At 41.6% G+C, this 19,304-nt stretch overlaps 1 protein-coding gene across 1 annotated transcript in view; it reads left to right on the plus strand.

Annotated features, from left to right (window-relative positions):
• The window catches only part of LOC136950420 (disintegrin and metalloproteinase domain-containing protein 12-like), a 99,901-nt gene that overhangs the window by 4,878 nt on the left and 75,719 nt on the right, over positions 1 to 19,304 (plus strand). Inside the window, exons 2-3 of the mRNA XM_067244752.1 lie at positions 12,592 to 12,713; positions 15,550 to 15,623. Of these exons, the coding sequence (XP_067100853.1) occupies positions 12,592 to 12,713; positions 15,550 to 15,623 (196 nt within the window). The remainder of the gene's footprint in view (positions 1 to 12,591; positions 12,714 to 15,549; positions 15,624 to 19,304) is intronic.

The following is a 19,304-nucleotide window of genomic DNA, read 5'->3' on the forward strand; positions in this document are numbered from 1 at the left end:
CTTTAACCAAATGCTTTTTTTCCCCAGAATGGAAAGTTGCATGAAAAGGGGCTTTGGAAATTGAGGGAGTCTAAGTAAGTCAAAGTGTGAGCTTGTTGTGCCAGTCAAGCATCGCAGATGTGAGGATATACACTTGGAGGCACCTTCACCTGGAGTGGAGTGTGTGTAAAGGCCGAATTATACTTCTCCGACTCCGTTACGGACGGACAGAGTCGGACGGATTGGTTGAATTTATACTACTCCGAAGGCTGTGGGTGCTGAAAACAATTCACCGCCAGAAGAGTAGCGTCACTGTGTCCAATCCCGACCGGTTTTTAGCTAACATTCTGATAAAATGCCACTTCAAATATTGATAAAAATAATCGTATCACGTTTTCAGCTGATTTACTGATTTCACGTTAAGCTTTAACTTCTTACCTTTCGAGCTAAATATTGTTAAAAAATTTAGAGTTAGCTTAGCCTTTACTAGAGCCGGTCAAAAGACGCTGGCGCCTGTAAATTAGCCGTGCGCAACCTTGTCCAAACCCGACCGCACTTCTAAACACTGGCCGCTGCTGTTTTTCTGGGGATATTAACTTGATCCAGGGTCATCAAACTGACCATCAATGCTGTCAACATATCCGGGGACGTAGTTATGTCCTCCACAATAAGATATCACGCTTCAACATCTCCAAACTATGCGATAAAATCTCAATTTGACTGTATACCACCACCTGCTGGATGTTTTGTTGAACTCTTCTCAAAGTTTGCTAGCCCCCATCCCTTCCTCCCCTCGACTACAGATCACGTCACACATGATCGTGTATTTTCATTGGCAAGACAAAGTAGTGTTAAGCTAGCATTGAAATATACTCATATGCTAACCCATAGTAGCAGTGCGATGACAACACAGACACACTTGTCAGAGTAAAGATTGTCGCCCGAGTGTCGCCGAGTGGTCTTTCGGCCAAAGTAACTTTCATATATTATTTAGACGGATGTAAACGTCCATATATGTTCATGACATTTTACACATAGATTGTTTGGTATGCCTAAAATAATACTACTTACACTTTGTGTCCAAACCCTGTTCGGGTTTGGACAATAGTAGTTTACAGCGGTCGGGATTGGACACAGTGACTTTAGGTGGCGCAACGGTTTTTTGTAAGTCGTCGTCGAGTGTTTATTTACCTAGGTTATCGAGAAGTCGGAGCAAATGTACAAATTAGCCGTTTTATCAATAAAATACGCACATTTTCAGCAACTACACTGCCCATTTCTCGTCACATTTTAATTCAGATGCTGATTTACATGTACTGTTTAGCTGAAATATGAATTGTAAAAACTAATACGGACCAATCACAGCAAAGGGGTATCCGTAAAATGACGGATGGACAAACGGATAGTCAGGAAAATCAGGAGGTGCACGTAGAGCTCTCCGAGGGGCTCGGAGAGGGCACGGAGAGGGAATTCCTCGTCGGAGAGGGCGTTCCCTGTGTCCGTCTCCGTAAAAACGGAGAAGTATAAATCGGCGGTGGACGGGTCAGGCTTACAAATGTGTCCTGTCCCACAGTGCTCCCCCCCCCCCCCTCCAGTGGTGGAGGAAGTAAGTTTGGTACTTAAGTAAAAGTACAAGTACCCTAAGTAAAAGTACTACATCAACAATTCTACTTAAGTAAAAAGTACTTACCTTTAAATTTACTTTAAGTATTAAAAGTAAAAGTACTCACCCAATGGGTTGTCTCTCAATGTCTATGCTGTGCCTTTTTTATAACAAATGCAGATATAGCTACTGGTAATACTTATGCCTCGACAGATGTCGCTACTAGTAATAATTATAAGCAACAACATGTGTTTATTGGAAAGGTTGGTGTACTTATTGTGCTTAACCTCCTGTAATACTGTTCACACTCTAACTTACAATTCTGCGGATGACAAGTTATCTACCAGGGATTATCTGCAAAGTTAATACCATTAAGCCAACCAATAAAGACAACATGTTATATCTTTAAATCTTTTATTTCATTGGAAACGTGTAAAATAAAATAAAAATGCATTTCGCTAGATAATAGTATAATATCATGTCATTAACCAAATTAAATATAAATTAATATTCAAAAGTCAGGGACATTAACTTAGCATAACAAGATTTCCGCTTACCTTGACATGCTTCTTAAAATTATAAGGCGAATTCTTGAAGTCTAACAACTTTTTTTGAGGGAAACAGGAAACGTATTGAAACCTCCACGAGTCACTCTTGGGGCCTTTGAACTCGAACATGTCTTTTAAATAGGGCCAAGGGTGGCTCATATCAGAGGGCTCAGTTGAGGCTGACTCTGGATCCATGTTGAATAGGCAGTCAGTCAGGCTGTCTGTTGAATGTTTAGGCAAAACAGGCAAGGCTACCGCTAGTGCTGCTGCCAAACGCGCACTCTGCTATCATTGGAGCTGATAGAGCCACCTGATTGGTTTAAACTTCCAAAACAGCAACGCAATCCATATTTTTGTGTTGGCAACATTTTGGCGAAACTGTGTTCATAAAATGTAATGAGTAACAACACATATTGTAGAAATGTAGTGGAGTGAAAGTGTAGATGATAGCTGCAAAATAAAAGTAAAAAGTATGCACTATTATTTTTACTTAAGTAAAGTACAGATACGTAAAAATGTACTTAAGTACAGTAATGAAGTAAAAATACTTTGTTAAATTCCACCACTGCCCCCCTCCCCTTCCTTCATAAGGCCTCATCAAATGGGGATGAAAGGAGCAACATAGTGAAAAAGCAAAGACCGTTATGAATTTGTTATTTCAGAGTTGCCTGTCAGGCAGTGAAATGTTTTAGGTTGTGGAAAGCAGACTCTGGGGTTTAATAAAACCTTACAGTGTTGCTTTGTCTCACAGCGGCAGCTTGTGAGAGGGAGTGAACTGTGGGATGCGTCGTGTAGACACCAGTCACTAAAGACTTACGACAGCTCTCAAATACCTCCTGTCATAACTCCTGAACAATTGAAAAGCCATATAAAATATGGTGTATTTTATAAACTGAGGACAGAGACAGTTTACTCTTGTATAGAATATAGTATTTTATTAGGCTTAAGCATGTTTGGGCATGCTCACACTGACGACCCAAGTATTGATGCACATACTGTACACACATACTGTACACACACACACACTGTACACACATACACACACACTCAAACGGACTCTCCCAACTCCCATCCATATTAAGTATTGACTTTTTCAGTGTTGGTCAAGTTACTTGGAAATAGTAAGTAATTACTGATTACTCCTCCAAGAAAGTAATCCAGTTACTTTACTGACTACTTATTTTCAAGAGTAATAAGTTACTTTAAAAATTACTTTAATTAGTTACTTTTCAAAAACATGATGCACAACCTGAATACGCTGTAAAGCAATAGACCTTTCAGCCTAATTCTATTCTTTCTGCATATTCCATCATATAAAATGGAATCAAATTAAACAGTCTCTTTTTCATTTTTTTGTGGCTGCATCAATACGATAAGCCCATCATTAGTAAAGTTAAATTAAATAGCGATATCATCCAGTTGTGTGTTAATTTATTTTGCCACCATAACGTCAGCGTTGCCCTCTGCCCCCAGTCACATGACATTGTTTGTATTCTCACGCCGGTGCACTGCGAGTGAAGCTCGAAGGTAAAACCAGAGCCTGTTTAAGGCTATATTAGACATTCTCTGGTAAAAACCCTTCCACTTCAATGAATAGTATATTGACGTATAATCATGCTACGTTACATGAACCAAAGCTAAGCCTATGTAGCAGCAGCAGGCTAACGTAGCTACGTTATGTCCAGTCTTACATTATTGTGCGAAGAGAGGAGGCTCAGGTTTTGCCTGACATGAATCATGCTAGAAAGTGTCTGCGGCGGGCGGCCGTTACAGCGATAGCCCCTCCCAGGGGCGGAGCAAGGGATGTGTCTCAGGGGGGGCGGAAACTGATTAGGGGGCCCCCTGTTATTAATATTTTGCAGTGCAATAAAATATAACAATAAAAAGTAACCAATAGCAACCTCTATTGTGAACAGCACATATTAGCCTATAATAAATGTGTTCAGTCATCATAGCCCATAATGTGCGAACAAAATGTAGGCCAGTTGGCTCGCATTCAGCATTCATTAGAATCTCTCACACACAGTATACTGTAGGCCTACACAAATCCATGCATAAAATGGGTTTAATGATCTGTCCATTTACCAAATAAATGATAATCAAATTCAACAAAGAGGTCATAAGCCCCCCAAAATGAAGATAAAGACAGTAGCCTATAGTCATCCTAACAGTGACAACTTATAATAAACAAACATAGGCCTATATAACAATTATTTCAGCAATAATTTGGGTCGAGCTACACACGCGAACCAAGCTCCCATGAAAAAAACGAGTGCGCAACACACACGCGTGACGCACACTGCAGTAGGCCACCTACAGCCAGCATGCTACAGTTAAACTCAAATTCCATTAGACTATAATCATTTTCTTTGACAACTGACATGTATTGGGATATTCAAAACCAGCAAACTCATAGCCTACACACAGGTCAAAACACAAACACATTATTTAACTTTAGTTTTACAAAGGCAGAATATAGGCTATGTGGACATGAAACATAGGCCACAACAAATGCCCTTGCCTATTTAAATCATCATCTGTCTGTTCTTATCGTTAGATAATCTGGCGATTACTTTGTTAATGTCAATCTCGACGTCCTCTCGATGCACAGCAGTGCTAAATTGGACAGCCGCTCCTCTCCCATGCTTGATTGCAAGAAACTCTTTCAGACGGCTGAACGTCCTCTCTGCCATAGAACTGCTTATCGGAATTGTCAAGTAAATGCGATAGAGAATGGAAAGGTTGGGGAAAGCACGGTCCATGTCGTTGTCAATGAGAAATGGTAGGATGCTGTGTGTGTTTAGTTCATGTTTTTCCATGCTCAGCTCACGGTACATAGTAGCCTACGAAATGTAACAAATTCGTCAACCACATCATCGGCCTTAGACAGATCCTCCGAATAGAACTCCGCAAGCAGCATCAGGCTGACAAAAATGTTTCGGAAAATGTAGGCCTATATATAAAATCAACGTTTTGTTGCAAAGAGAAATTATATTTAAAAAAAAACATAGATCGGGGGCACTTTTAGTTCACTTTTGATATACTTTTAAGAAGTATGCTTACAAAATAGTTCACTTTTGATATACTTTTAAGAAGTATACTTAGAAAATAGTTCACTTTTGATATACTTATAATAAGTATACTTAAAAAAAAAAATGGTATACATTTCTTCTGGAGTAGGATGTAGGCTACGTTTCCTTTATTATACAGCAAAAACAGTCAAAATACTTTTAAAGTACATTAAAATACTCTTACACAATACTAATTATTATCAATTGGAGTATTAATGGAAAAAACGAAAAAACTACTTGAAAAAGTAGCAGACAGAAGGGTTGCATTATGCATTTGAAGGTTATACTGTCAAACTGACTTAAGAACGAAATAACAACGTGAAAAAATGAAGAAATCGTGGCGCAACGGTTTTTTGTAAATCGTCGTGGACTGTTTATTTACCTAGGTTATCGAGAAGTCGGAGCAAATTGACAAATTATCCGTTTCATCAATAAAATACGCACATTTTCAGCAACTACACTGCCCATTTCTCTTCACATTTTAATTCAGATGCTGATTTACATGTACTGTTTAGCTGAAATATGAATTGTGAAAACTTACAGCAATGGCGGTCAAAAGATTCTGTTCGTCCTGTTTATCCCGGCAACCCCGCCCCTGACGCAAGCGATTCTTAATACTGACCAATCACAGCCAAAGGGGTCTCCGTAGCTCTCCGTCGCTCACGACGGATAGTTAGAAAATTCAGGAGGTGCACGTCGAGCTCTCCGGGGCTCTCCGAGGGCTGACGGAGAGCTCGTAGAGGGCGTTCCTCGGAGAAGAGGGCGTTCCCATGTGTCTGTTTTTCGAAAAACGCAGAAGCATATATAAGCCTTTACACGAATAAGTCTCACTTGGGTAAACGTCAATTTAGACTTAAGCCTCAAGCCGTTCCACTAACGTTCCGTTCCACTAACAGGCAACGCTAATTCAAGCTAGACCTCAATAAGCTTAGACTGTGCAGCCCAGATCAGGCGATCGTCGAAAAGAGGAGTTATGTCGCAAAAAGCAAAGCATAAACCAGCAGAGGGGCGTTATTTTCAGCAGCGTAAATTGAGTTTTTCCTTTTTTTGGGAGTTGTCCCCAAAAAGGGCAATGTTGCCGCAATTAACACGGCAAGGGAGACAACTTTTCAAACCATTACGGCCGTTAAAATGCGTAAATTGTAGGCCTACCAAATCTCCTTAACATAACTATATGCAGTTAGGCCTACTGATAATTAGCTAATTTGATGGGCTGTCTGAAACCGTTCTGACAGTAGCCTATGGCCAATATTCTCAACAAGAGATTGAGAATAATAGCCCTAAAAAGAACGTTGCAGCAATTGAAAATTGTAGGATAAAATTCAAAACACTGAAGAAGTCCATGGCACTTGATGTGGGCTAATAATGTTTTTATCTTCACATCTTGAACAAAATTAATAAATTAGCCTACTTCAAAATGACTTTGCCACATACATTTATTAATTGATAAGCTAAGTGCTGAGCTTTAAGATAAAAGGGAAAGATAACCATGACTAAAATGGGGATTCACTGAAATAAGTATTATTGTACAGATCCAGCACAAACTTTCAGATCAGAAGGTGACCCAAACTGTAGCACACTTTGCTTGGCAGAGCAGTCATTTAAAATGGCTCAGCATGACTAAGAATATATCATTATTATATTACACGTGCATATTTAATCCAAATCCAATTATTACTATTCTGGCTGACAGTGTATGGACAGCTGCCCCATATTTCCATATTTCCAATTAACATAGTATGCCTCCACAGATCCAGAGGGGGCTTGGACAGTGGCAGACTGGCTGTTTTGAAGGGCAGGGGCAGAAAAATGAAAAGGGCTGCTACTGCACAACATGGGCTCTCACCAGTGTAACAATGGGAATGGGACGACACCCCAAGTGTCGTCACAGCCTCACTTTGGGAAAGCATGCCCTAGTGGGCACATTGTAGGGGAGACTGTTGGGCACAGCATCTATTCGTCTTCTTTGGAAAGGGCACCATTTGGGACACTGTCATGTTGGGGTAGCATAAAGGGCACTTCATAACAGAACCCTTTTCCATTGGAAGTAGGGGCACGGGAACAGTCAAATATAGACCATTGTAAGGGCACCTTATAGGGTACTGCATCACATTTTCTCTACTATAAAGGAACTCATTAAGACATGTTTTGAAATTTATAGAGGGCACGCTATCATTTATTGCGTTAAGGGGCACCCTGGGCACTCAAGCATATTTCACAATGTGAATGGCAGACAGTAGGGCACTTGGTCTCATTTTTGCCACTCTAGAGAGCATTTTAGAAACGCTTTTTCAACCATGGGAGCACCAGACAGTCATCCCCTGAGTCTTCCAGTGGGCCTGGATACATCCATGGGGACAGTATATTTCACCTATAATATTGGGGAAGCCAGAATGAGAGGTAATATAGAGGCTTGTCAACATATAGGCTACTTTAAACATTTAAAATACAATTATACAATTGAATAAAAAGTCTGTTTTGGAGCATGGTATACCTTTCATATTTCCTGGCATAGTTGCCCGTTCAAAAATGTCCCACATGCAAAGACACACAGAGATGCAGACAGACTGAACAGTGTCAAGGCTTGGCTACAGTGAGTTTGCTTCCTTGTGTGTGATTCCAGCAGACTACATAGTTTAGGCCTACCTACATAGACTGCAGTCTACTACCCTCCTTTCCACTATTATAGTGTACTACTCTCCTTTCTATTACTTTCTTCAAATGATGGTAGGCTGATCTTGTGTTCATTGCCATCCTTAAGAGTTGCTAAAGTGTTATTTTATACATATATTTATGTATTTATTTTTTTAAGAATGACAATTAAATCTATCTAGATAAACTATGCTGGGCCTGCTGAACCTATACTTCTTCCACAGATACTGGTCAGGGAAGCATTACTTCTGTCTCTGAAGACCCTTGGGGCTGGTGGGATAATCGCTCTTTGTATAATCTGAGCACCTTCATCCACCACAGGGTTGTCAAAGAATGGATACGCCAATTGATTGTAACTTGCTTAGACGCTTTGCTTAGTTTCTAAGGCCTCATGTCAATAACCAATGGCTTTTGAAAACAGTTAAAGTGACATTATTTCTTAACTTGTTTATTTAAATTCATATATTTTCTGGAGATGAAGTAAACACGTAAATCGTTAATGTCTGCACTTCAAAAAGTTTGAATTTACGTTTCCGAACACGGACTAAAGTGCTTTGCGCGCAGGAATTTACTGGACGGAACTGTCTTTTGAGATTCTGTTTCCGCCTGTTTGAAATTATTTGCAACACATTTTAGTTTAGCTTTACTTTTAGCCTGACACGGATCAGGCTAGTTCCGAAGTATAAGTTACCTTGGTTACGTAGCTAGAACTAGAATAAGCCACCTTAAAGGTGACATGACATTCTGTTTTTGGATGCTTTTATATAGGCCTTAGTGGTCCCCTAATACTGTATCAGAAGTCTCTTTCCCGAAATTCAGCCTTGGTGCAGAATTACAGCCACTACTAGCAGTCCCACAAGGAGCTTTCCTCAGAACGCGCTGTTTTGGTGTCTGTAGCTTTAAATGCTAATGAGGAGCGGAGTGGCGGCACCATGCGCTAATGTTTACAATAGATGTATCGCAATGGCTGTAGCCCCGTTGCTGTAAGATGCCTTGAATTTGCCCATTCTCATCTGATAACCCTGGTTTGCAGAGGTACACACTCAGTCAATTCAATGAGGGGAAAGGCGGATATCGCGCGCGCCATAACACCAACAGCAGAACGGTTATCCAAATAACAAAGAAGTGTACAACACTCCTGTTACAGCATGTGTATTCACACACATACTTGATGCTATCTACCTTTCCATTAGCGACAGTAACTCAGCTGTTAGCTGCAGAGCTAATGTTACAGCCACATTCTAAGGGTAGCAAGCTAGGTAACGCTACAGTAAAGCTACAAAATGATATAGCGTTAGTTAACTTACTTGTCCGAGGTTAGTAGCTGGACGAAGGAGAGTTAGTACTGATCCAGAATTTAATTTCAGCAAGGCCAGTTTTGTATTAGCTCAAATTGAAGAAACAGTCGTGGCTGAAGTGTTTGGCGCAGACATACAAAACAAATGCGCCTACAACAGAAGTTGTGTAGGCGCATTTCCAGAGAAAATTTAATTAAGACACTGGGTCTTCAGAGGCTCGGATGAAGGAACTGTAAAAAGATTTTTGTTTTCCTTTGTACTTCCAAACTGAGCAAATGTAATGCTTTGTTCGTTTGCAAGCCATGATGTCTCTCGAGGATAAAAACACTTGCACGGTCATAGCTCAGTTTCTTATGGGCGGGCCAGATTCTCTGGGCGGGCAAAGCAGCGAGAGGGGAGGTAACCTTCCTCCTTGTGACGTCACAAAGAGGAGATTTTCAGACAGAGCAATTGAGCCTTCATTTTCTCAAAGGCGGAGAAGAACACCCAGGGCTTGGTTTACACCTGTTGAAAATTCTAGCCACTGGGGGACCAAAGGCAGGCTAGAGGAACTCATATTAATGTTAAATAACCTCCTAAAGTGAAGTTTTCATGTCATGTCACCTTTAATGGAACAGAACTCTCGCTAAAGTAAGTGAGACTTGGCGAAATAAGTCTCGCTTTTCCTTAATCGACGTTGATGGAACACCCCCCATGAGTTAAATGACTGTTACGTTTGATAAGAAGAGCTGGATTAAAGCAACATGAGACCATACGCAGGAATTAGCTTCTTTAAGCTAATAATAAGTGTCATTTTGAGAGGGCCCCCGTTCTCGTCAAGTGATGCACGATCGGTGGCGTTGGAGGGGCCCCTAAACATATAAATATTATAGTAAATCATAGTAAATGGACATTTATTACGTTTACTTCTTTAAGTACTTACATTAATTGAAAGTGCACTTGAAAGTATTCCAAAGTATATTTTGAAGTACTTTAGGAAGTATACTTCATAAACTAAAAGTGCACTACACAGGCTACTTTACAGTATTCAAAAGTAAACTTCAAATACACTATAAGTGTACTTTAAAGTGTACTAAATGACCTAAAAAGTGGGCCAATTAAATTTACTTAGTACAAAAATAGTATATAAATAAGAACACTGCTAGTATACTTTAGGTACCATGATAATAGTATACTTTTTATACTTAAGTGTACTTACAAATTAAACTTGAAGTATACTTCTTTTTTGTAAGGGTATAAATTGTACAAGTCCTCCTTGTGCATTGGAGTGCAGAGGGAGCTGATCATAAGCTTAGGATTTTTTATTGAGACTTCTGTTTACATTCGTCTGCAGCCATTTTTACCGCTTCCTTACTGCTGCTAGAGCCTCTAGGTTTTACCTTCTCACTCGAAAAGTTCCTATCCTGTCCAACTTTTAACAAACAATTCACTGGAACATAGAAATGAAGTTCCGCAAACCAGTTTGAGTCACTGCTTGATTAGATTTATTTGGATTAATTTGTGTTTTATAAGCAGCAGGCTTTGTTAGCAAAAAACAAAATGTTTCAGAATTAGGCGCTGATATTGGGCACCCAAATCCATGAATCTGTGAATCTCGTCTTCATAGGGCATTTCGGAAGATCACCAAAGAGAAGGTGATTCCATCTGTGTAAGTGCTCATCAACCCAGTGACCTCAGTCCAGCCCCTGCCCTCCTCCGGTCTGTCGGCCACACGGCAGCTCTCGCCGGGGCCGCTAAAGGACGCCTCGTTTTAGACACGGCAGTCAGTCCTCGTTATTGCATTCTAAAAGAGGTGGTGTGGGAGGGGGGAGGACACCTAGACCAACGGGGGGTTGGTCTAGGTGTCCTCCCCCCCCCCCCCCACGGTGGAGCATGTAGTATTTTCAGTATTTGTCTTGTTGATGTGTGTCAGTGGTGCCCTATCCTCCCCCTGTCCCTGCTTGGTTTTCATCAGGCCCCTTGAGGGAGGGGGGGCTGCGTGCTCACCCCCAGGCTCCGGACGCTCTGCCTGGGGAGTTCGCTGATGAGCACCAGTGGAGGCAGAACAGAGGGTCAGGCAGCACAGCTGGGAGGGTAAACACAGCGCAGAGGAGAGCTGGGCTTAGTCAGGAAGGCCGACTCAGCAGTTTCCCCATGAGTCGTGGGGGACAGAGAGAGATAGAGGTGGATCCTGGTGCTAGAAGCCAGGGATAAGCCCATCAGAGTGAGTTTTATGCTGAGTTAGTTTTGTGGAAATGTGATATACAGTATATTACAGTACAGGTCAGTATGTGACGGGGACAAACTAGAAGCATAACACGCTTCCTCCAAGCCCACAGACACAAACTGTTTAAAGCTCACGTACAAATCAATTGGACAAATAAACCACCCAGCCGTTTGGAAGTGGTTGTAGGAGGGATTTTGTGAGAAAAGCAAACAAACATTTGACTTAGAATGTTTGCACTGAGACAAATGGTGCCAGTCTCTCTTGCTACAGGTTGAACACCCCTCGTACTGATTGCTGAGAGCTCTGTAGCAGCATGGTCCTTCACCACTCCAAAATTGAAGTCTGCGCGTGAGTCAGTGATTGACTTTTAGATAAAGGGTTCTGTCATGGTCCTTAAGTGGCAGAGCACTCAGGGCAGCAGCCAGCTATCTGTCACTTCACCCTCAGGCTATAGGCTTGAACATTCAGTATTGGATTTCAGGGGTCCATAATCGACTAGACCTCCTCAGGTCTACAGATGGTTTGATACCTTTCAACAGTCCAACCAGCAAATAATAGCATGGGAATGAGTGGAGTTGCACTGGGCAGAACAAGGCCTCAACAAGCATAAGTGGAATCCACCTAGGCCCACCCTGGACGCCCTATTGTTATCACCGCTACACAAGAAGCTCACACTTCACTGTCTTCTCTGGAGGAAATATGCAAATCAGCTCCACCAGCTTGAGTCTAAGGGATGGTTATTGTTTCCATGGAGACAGTAATTTCTCTTCTCATCCCTTGATGTTTGAAGGCATAGATTAATGGTGTATCCAGGGGTTCTTCCCGGCTGGGGTAGACTCCAGTGAACCGGTGGCCTTGGGGGGACAAAGAACCAAGGGCAAATTATGTTTGGAAAAGAAATTCATCTCGTCGGCCAGTAATTGTTAGTTGAGGACGTCCAACAAGTGAGATATGTTATTTAGCACGTTCTTCCACAGGAAATGCTGTAATTTACAATAACAGTCATTACATGTGTATGTTCTATTACTGGGCTACTGCTTATATTGTTGCCATTCCTAATACAGCCAGACCCTGCACACTGCTGTTATTTCCAAGGGTGCACAATGGGAACAAGGGTCGACTATTTTAAAGTGCCTATGTTAAATCTGTCCAAGAAATAATAAAGTTTTTTTTCAATGTGAAGACTTGTTTTACAGTCCTCTGAGTTCTAAAAGATCATTTCTCTTTTTTACAGTGGAATATTTGGGAGCAACTGCGCAACAGAAGCCTATGACCAAGCCAAAACACTATGGGACCACAGTACCTGTCCTATTGGTCGGAAAACATTGGAGACCAATCAGGTTGCACCAATCACAGGTAAATTAGTCACAGTGATGACTAATGGCTTTAGACAGTTTCAGCTCCCCTCCACTTTCAGCATATTTTATTGCATTGTAGATTGAATTTGAAATGGAAATGGGCAAAAAATTATTCTAGCCCATTAATCTATACTCAATTATCTATATCGTGTGTAGTGAAAACATGTTTTTTGAAAATATTGCAAATGTATTACAAATTCAATTAATCTCAAGTATTCAGATCCTTCCTTTAGTAGTTTGTAGAAGCCCCCTTTGGCAGCAAGAGTCTTCTTGGGTACATCTTTATAATCTTTGCACACCTGAACCAGTTGATTCCATTCTTCCTACCAGATCTTCTCAGGCTCCATCAGATTGGATGGGAAGTGTCTGGGAACATCTCCAGGTTTCTCAACAGGTGTTCTACTGGGTTTAAGTCTGGATTTTGGCTGGGCTACCCAAGGTCAGTCCCAGACTTCCGAGTCTCGAAGCCACTCCAGCACTGTCTTGGCTGCGTGCTTCAGGTCATTGTCATTCTTAAAGGTGATTCGTCACCCCAGTCTAAGGTTGCGTGCATTCTGGAGCAGGTTTTCTTCCAGGACCTCTCTGTGTATGGATACATTCATCCTTCCCTCAGTCCTGACCATTCTCCCTGTCCCTGCCGCTGAAAAGCACCCCCATGATGCTGCCATCACCATGCTTCACCGTAGGGATGGTGTTAGCCAGGTGATGAGCAGTGCCTGGTGTTCTTTAGACATAACTCTTGGAGTTCTGCGTCTGAGTAACATTTCTGTCTCGTCACATCAGAAAATCGTTTTCCTCATGCTCTTAGAGTCCTTTAACCCTTGTGCTGCCTTCGGGTCACAATGACCCAAAGTTTCACAATGACCCGAAGATAACACAAGGGTTAAATGCCGTTTAGCAAACTCCAAGCGGGATGTGATATGCTTTTACTCAAGAGTCGTTTCTTAGAGAGACCATTGGGTGGTCACCTCCCTGACCAAGTTTCCTCTTGATATTCAGTTTGGCCGGAGGGCCACATCTAGGAAGAGTCCTGGTGGTTCCAACCTTCTTCCATTTCACAACTATTGAGGCTACTGTGCTCCTGGGAACACTCAAAGCATTAGAAATTGTTTCATACCCTTGCCATGATCTATGCCTTGCCACAATATTATCACATAGGTCTACAGAGAGTCCCTTCATGACTTGGTTCTTGTCCTGACATGCGGTGTGAATTGGGGGACCTGATATACACAAGTGTGTGCCTTTGTAAACTATGTCTAATCAATTCCATTTGCCACGGGTGGACTCCAATCAAGTTCTAGACACATCTGAAGAATACGTAAAGCAAACAGGATGCACTTTATTTTGGGGGGGAGGGTCACAAAGAATCTGAATACAGTCCCATGGGAAAATGTGTCCAAACTTTTGACTGGTACTGTATGTACGAATGAATATTCATACATCATTCATTCATATTAATGATATCTAAATGATTTTATTAAATTATTTGTAATTGTATTTAATTGACTAACAATCAAATGTGCTAAAAGTGAAGGAGTGTAGTATACTTCATGAAGTCACTGTATGTTATGTTATGAAGATGTGTGTCACATCAATATATGCCCACAATCCTTTCTGGCATTGTAGCAGCACATGACCAGGCAGAAAAAAAGATTTTTGCTCCCACAAAGCTGTGGTTTTGAGAGTTAATCTAAGTGTTCAATACAGCACATTTCCAACACAGAAAACAGTCCAACATGTGTTCTTCATCTGAGAAAGAGTGAGACTAAAATGTTAATGAAATGTTTGATACCTGGGATCCCTTGGCTGTGTGTGGGGAAAGAGTGCCAGACATTGATTAAAAAAAAAAGTGTGTAAGCCTGCCAGACAGACTTGAAACAAAACTTGGGTTTCCACTCTTTATTGTTGAGTCTATTCAAGATGGTGAGATTTTGTGAAATAATGGCAAAAAGTAGTTTTCCTTAGATCCTTGAAAGCAAAAAAGGTATGTGCTGTTAATATTCTCTACAATCTACAGGATTATGATGTTTAAATTGATATGCTGAAATATATTTTTATTCCTCTTGCCAATGGGATGACTTCAAAAAAATCTGTCCATTTCAGGAAATCTTCTTTCCTGTCCTTCAGGATTAGGTTGATAGAGATGAGTGGCCATTTTATCTCTGCTTGTGCAACTTAAAGTGATGCGTTTCCTGTCTAGTTGTCCCCTTCAGAGAGAGTGGAGTAACCATGAAGTAATGGCCTTGGCCAGGACTGCTGACCCACTCTTAACTTCACTGTGTGTTAGTTTTGTGTGTGCGTGTGTGTGTGCAAGCATATACAGTATCTATGTTTATCTGTCTGTTTGTGAGACTGAGATGATGTACGATTCAGTGCTACCTTCCATGACTGTAAAGCACACAGACGGCCCCTTGCAGAGTTCTGACAAGCAAGTGCTGAGAGAGTCTAGGCTTCTGTTAGGATTAATGTCAAATGAAATATAAATATAAAACTAATACCCTGAGCCTCTTGTTCTTACAGTAGTTTCAGAAGGATTTAAAACAACTCTCATTACTGGAAAACAGTGTGCCCAAACTACTGTGGGCCTGCCTTGTTCTAATTGTTTAAATTATTACTGGATGAATTAGAATATATTTAACATGTTCCTCTGAATTCCCTTACACAACTTCCATTTCCTGCTCTGTCAAATGAGAGATTTATTTTCGGCCACCTTGCAGTGTGAATCTAATTTAAGGGTGACAGTAAACACTGTATATACCATGGTGTATCAACTGCCTTCTAACCCACTCTCTGTCTCTCTTTCTCTCCTTTTCTTCTCTCTCTTCTGTTTCCAGGCTCATCTTTCATCTCTGAAGGTAGTGATAGAAGTAGAAGGTGAACAGCTGGTCCTGGTGCTGCAGAAAAATGAGTAAGTGTCCCTCCATTGCTTTTGGCTAAATAAAACGCTGGCTTTGAAACAGGTCCGTTCTGAAGTACAAAGTGGTGACATATGTGGTGCCTGGGGCTAAAGCCGGGTTCGCGCCCAGTCTGTGTGACACAGAGCAGAGATGCTGGTGACAATGCTAGTGTGTGGCTCTCTCTCTTTTCCTCTCACTCTCCCTCTCACCCCCCATCCCCCCTGTTTTCTGCCCTCTCTGTGTTTTGTCTTGAAACTTGAAAAGACTTGAAAGACAAACAGCCCCAGAATAAATTTAGCTAGATGCTGATAGAAACAGACATCGTCCCACCTCCCCAGTCGCATCCTCCATTTGATCTGCCTCCGCAGCATTAGGGGATAGCGAATGCCAAGCCTTTGTGTATTAGAATACCATCAACACTGTCAGTCTGGAGGAGGCTGTCCACAGAAGAACAGTTCCAGCTCTGAGAGACCAACTGGCCGTTGTTAATGTATGAATGGGTATCTGTTGCTGTGAAATGATCACACAAGTTCTCCATGTAGGCGGACTGGTTTTCAGACAGCCACTGGTCTCTGTTGGTGAGAAGTGTTTGTTGTGATTGATGGAACAATATGTTCTTCATTCAGCCCTGCTGTCACCTCTGAGCAGCCAGGAACAACCAGAGCTGTCACCGGGTGACTGAGAAGGAGGGAAGGAGTGAGAGATGGAGATGAAGGAAAGAAGGACTCTTCTGCTGGAACCAGCCTTAAAACTGTCTCTCTTTGTCTCTACCTCATAAGATTATATTACTGGCACATTCCACCTGCTGTGTTAGGTACAATCATTTTAGGTCAGCTCAGAACTTTGACACAATGTTGTCATAGCTTACCTGCAATGGAAATATCTGAATGAAACACAAATGTCCTGTGTGCAATAACATGGAAGGTTTTGCACAGTTGATGATTGTGTCCACTGAGAGTGGCTGACTAAGCCTGTAGCCACATTTTTGCTGGCCTCGTTTACAGTTTGTTATTTTCTCAATTCCTGTGATCAGCTGGAGTGAGAAGTACAGTGGAAAGAGTGAAAATCCCACCCACTTTCCACCATCCAAGATGGCTGTCATTCTTGTCTATTACCATTAAACTTTAAATCACAGCAGTACGCTGTCTGGAAAAGCTTTGCCAAAAGGAACAAAAGCCCAAAACGGGGTCAGACTGGGACAGACAAATGAGCGTTGCATGATGGGAATGGAGACTTTGATGGACAGTCCCCCAAGTGTTCCTGGGCTGCATCTGACAGACTTTTGCTTGAAGCAATGAGAATGGAAACAATGGGTAATTGCTGGCAGTAATGTGTAAGGATTGAGGACATGGGTTCAGCTGTAGACTCTCACACAGTTAGTCTTAGAAGCTGTCAGAGCCAAGTCTGGTTCTGTTGAGGCCATATTTGCAATGAAGTGAATACATTTGTAAGATCCATGAGAATACAAAGGCTTACAGTGTATAATAATATAATAAGAGTTATATAGCATAACAATGTATACTGTGGCAACCACAGAGATTCAGATGGCTGAGACTCATACAATTCAGGGAGACTTGAGAAGGTGCTCTCACATGCATTTCATTTATCCAAAAGTAACTACAAAATTGTAAATTTGTCGGGTAGCCTCGTTCTACTTGTGTTGGCTTCTCACGCCTGTGTTTAAGGCACACAAAAATGATACTTTGTTTGTGGCACCCAAAAGAGCCTGCCCAAGCCTTCCCCAGCACCAGGTAAGCAGGCCAAGCCCCTCACGGCTGTGCGCTGGCCCTTTAAGCAGTTTCCCGCTTTACTTTCGGAGGAGCCACACAGCTGCGAATCGTTCGCAAATCAGCGGTCAACTGCCCAAAAGATGAGCTGTGAGGGCGCAGAAGAAAGAAGGAGAGCCGAGAGGCAGGAAGCTATGCCTCGAAAGCGCAGCCCCCCAGATTTCTGCCGCACCGAGTCAAATCAGAATTTGGGTTGTAATTATGTTGCCCGCTCGCATTACCAGTGTAAGTTCCTATCTTGGCTCAAATCAAACGTTAGGTGCAAGTTATAATGCGAAAACAATTAAATTTGCATCCAGTTCGTCAGCGATAAAGTGAGCAAACAGCACTTGATTGGCCATGATGAATTTGAATTTTATGTCAGACTTATATACAGTAGACACAGCAAGCCTGCTCTTTAAAGATGGCATCCCCATTCATTTCTATGGAAAGTGCTCAGTGGCGCAGTGAGGCAAGCGATATATCTGGCTCCGTCGTTGTTGTACCTCGTCAAAGCAAGCTAAGTTAAATAGGCCTATATATATATCTACATTTACATTTTAGTCATTTAGCAGACGCTCTTATCCAGAGCAACTTACAGTAGGTACAGGGACATTCCCCCGAGGCAAGTAGGGTGAAGTGCCTTGCCCAAGGACACAACGTCAGTTTGCATGACCGGGAATCGAACTGGCAACCTTCGGATTACTAGCCCGACTCCCTCACCGCTCAGCCAACTGACTCCCTATATACATATCTGTTACTATTATAAGGATGATGAGTGTTGCTTTACTATTACTAGCTTACAGTTATTGTTAATGCCATCATTGTGTGTGGTTAACTGACATAACGTTGCATAACCATAACAATATTGTGGTTATCAGACATGAAGGTTCAGAAGAACATCTCAACAATCTATAATGACGCCTTAACATGCCACGATATCACTAATTATATTAGGCTATAACTATGTTTGTCATGCCATGAACATAATAACATTCTTTACAAAATTGTTAAATCTGCTTTAAAATAACGGTAATAAACTCTATAAACAACCGTCATGTATATGTGCAACCATTTGTAAAACTGGCTACAGCAAGGCAGGCAACTGTATATTATCAAGATCTTTCTCCTTGTGCTCATTCAGCCTCATGTAAAACGGTGATCGGCTAATGTTCCTATTTGTGCTCGTACCCTGTTCGTATCGCCAGCACAGTTCCAGGCAACTTTTCTTGACGTAAGCAAACAAATGGGGTGCTAGTTTACCAATTTCGGATTGGTTAAAAAAATTATTCTATGAAAAAGCTAGTAGTATGAGCCAGGTTCGAGAATAGAACAAAAATTTTGTGGGGATATCGTTTTGGATATGTTGACTGGAGTTAATAGAATAAAATCGACCGGACGAGTCGGGTACCAAATCAGAAATGCAATACCACGTACATCCACCGGGGCCATTGCCTTAAGCCGAGGGGCGAGGGGTGTGGGTCTGGGCAGTGTACATTAATTAACATGACCGTAAATGTGCCAGAATTAGCCAATATGGCTATTTTTCCATCTGTAAAGCCTTGACAGAATGTAAAAAAAGTATCTAAAAAAGTTTATATAGCATTTGATAAGGTGTCGAACACACCTGTTGACACAGATGTGTTCATTTTCACTGCACCCCTCGTCAAAGCAGGCTGCATCTGGCCCTGCTCAAGAGGGAGTACGAATTGGGCTGTGACCCTAGTATCACCAGCCTATCACGTAATTAGACATTTGGGTGCCTCATGTTTAGTCGTGAGTGTCCCACCCGGGTGGAGAAAGGCTTCCCGGAGGATTCTTTAGTTTATTTGTTGCAAAGTTTTTCTTTTGTTGATTAAACGCACATAGGCATAATTACTAGTGCTGTCAAACGATTAAAATATTTAATCGCGATTGATCGCATTA

This window comes from Osmerus mordax, chromosome 10, assembly GCF_038355195.1.
Source record: "Osmerus mordax isolate fOsmMor3 chromosome 10, fOsmMor3.pri, whole genome shotgun sequence".
NCBI lineage: Eukaryota > Metazoa > Chordata > Actinopteri > Osmeriformes > Osmeridae > Osmerus > Osmerus mordax.